The sequence below is a fragment of the Nestor notabilis genome, unplaced genomic scaffold (genome assembly GCF_000696875.1).
Source record: "Nestor notabilis isolate BGI_N333 unplaced genomic scaffold, ASM69687v1 scaffold10313, whole genome shotgun sequence".
Taxonomy (NCBI): Eukaryota; Metazoa; Chordata; class Aves; order Psittaciformes; family Psittacidae; genus Nestor; species Nestor notabilis.
In genome coordinates, this window is record NW_009920605.1 from 2,006 (window position 1) to 3,868 (window position 1,863).

General features: G+C 44.3%; 1 protein-coding gene across 1 annotated transcript in view; it reads right to left on the reverse strand.

The window, feature by feature from the left end:
• LOC104402778 (DNA mismatch repair protein Mlh1-like) overlaps nt 1–1,863 on the reverse strand; it is a gene marked incomplete at its 5' end in the record, with an annotated part of 4,795 nt that overhangs the window by 1,099 nt on the left and 1,833 nt on the right. Inside the window, 3 exons of the mRNA XM_010010748.1 lie at nt 32–124; nt 819–983; nt 1,365–1,428. Of these exons, the coding sequence (XP_010009050.1) occupies nt 32–124; nt 819–983; nt 1,365–1,428 (322 nt within the window). The remainder of the gene's footprint in view (nt 1–31; nt 125–818; nt 984–1,364; nt 1,429–1,863) is intronic.

Genomic DNA, 1,863 nt, shown 5'->3' on the forward strand with positions numbered 1-1,863 from the left:
TTGTGAATGAATAAAATCATAGAGAATGTACCTCTGTGGCCAGACGAAGGATGAACATGGGCAGTCCTTCCAGCGGTGGAACATAGTTGTCTATCAAGAGTGGCAACCCAATGAGGTTTCCTTCCTGCAAGAAACCACTGCTGCTTCAGTAAACCCCAAATGTTCATTTTCCAGTAACTGCACCAAAAACCTGTTTGTATTGCAAAACTGATTCCAACCAAAAGCACTGAGCCTTTGGGGTAGCTGAAGTTACAAGCCTGGTGGGAGGCAGACACTGCAGGAAGAAGGTCACTGGTGGTTAGGCTCAATTGAGGCCACTCAGCTTAGGAAGACCTGAATTCAGCTGCCTCCTCTGCCCTCTAGCCCCTGACTACACGGATCCCGCTTCCCAGGAGAATATCCAGGTGGTGTGTGGGTTACATGAGCAGTTCAGTTTTGTACAGAGGAAGGGATGTATTGGGCCAGACAAAGGCAAGGCACAGTGAGAGCAATGGGGATGCTCTAACAGCTGCAGCCAGGCAGGGCTAAGCTGCACAGCTTGCTGGGTAAGAGATCTACATCCTAGTTATGGAAGCAACGACTAAAAGCATTTTATTTGGTAACTAACAGAATGTAAACTACTCTGGGTAGCACCCTTCTAAAATCCTAAAAGGGCTAAGCAGAGCTAGTTCTTGGTGGTAACTGCAGGCAAACTACCGCAGTTACCTACCAAAATGTAGAAGCATTGAATCTTTTAGGTTGGAAAAGACCTTTAACCATAAAGCCAGCACTGCCAAGGCCACCTCTCAGTTACTGTTAGCAGTAAGAGCAGCAGTTACCTCATCAATTTCAAGAGAAAAATAATCTTTCAGCATTTCAGTCTTCTTTTTGAGGAACTCCACGATGTATTCAGCGAGCCCTTCCTTTGGGCCATCTTCTTCTGTCCAGCCACTTTCAGGGTCCTCTAAAGCAAGCATTGAAAGTTCAAACAAAGGAGCTGGCTCCTAAAAATGGAGGAGGCAAAACTGTTGTTAATGATCAACATGCTCTACTGGAACTCTGTAGCTGCTTCTTACACATACAACTAATTGTCATCTACCACCTCTGGCCTGCAGAGCAAACAGTTCTGCTCATCAGAGCCAAGCTCCAAAGCAGACCAGTAATTCTACGTTTTATTCTTACTGTAAACAAATGCAACATCAGTCTTGGAGTGGACAAACCCCAACATGTGAAACTGCATTTCCCTGAGAGGACAGGCTTCTTGTAAAGAAATGCTTTCAAAATATAATGTAAAATTGTACTTACAGACAGGAACTGCATTTCCCTGCGAGGACAGGCTTCTTGTAAAGAAATGCTTTTAAAATATAATGTAAAATTGTACTTACAGACAACCTTAAGACTCCGAAGTTTGCAAAGTCATAAATAAGTATCTGGTAGAAGAGTTCTTGGCTAAATTGGAAGTACAGAAGTCAGTTATATGGTCAGGATCATGTCTCAACCAAAAGTAAGGCTCCTCTTGGAAACACCAGATGTGCACATCCAGTACCACTAACACAGACCTGAACACTTTAGTTAAAGATTCACATGCACTATCCAGATGCCGACAATTAAATCTTGTTTCTTGGTTGCTGACACGGGCCACACTGGTACCCACTCACACGTGGAGCCACTATCAGGTTATCCCAATACCTTGTATTTCAACCTCTTTGCTCGAACTATGTCTTTCCCTTCCCCAGCCCCTGAGCACACAGTACAGCTGCTGACACTGATTCCCTGTCACTTCTCCCCAGCACAGCAGGCTCCATTTCCACTGTTGTGAACTTACTGCTTCATCTTTAGCCTGTGACTTTTCAGATAGGCAACAAGTAAATGATGTTGTTGTCC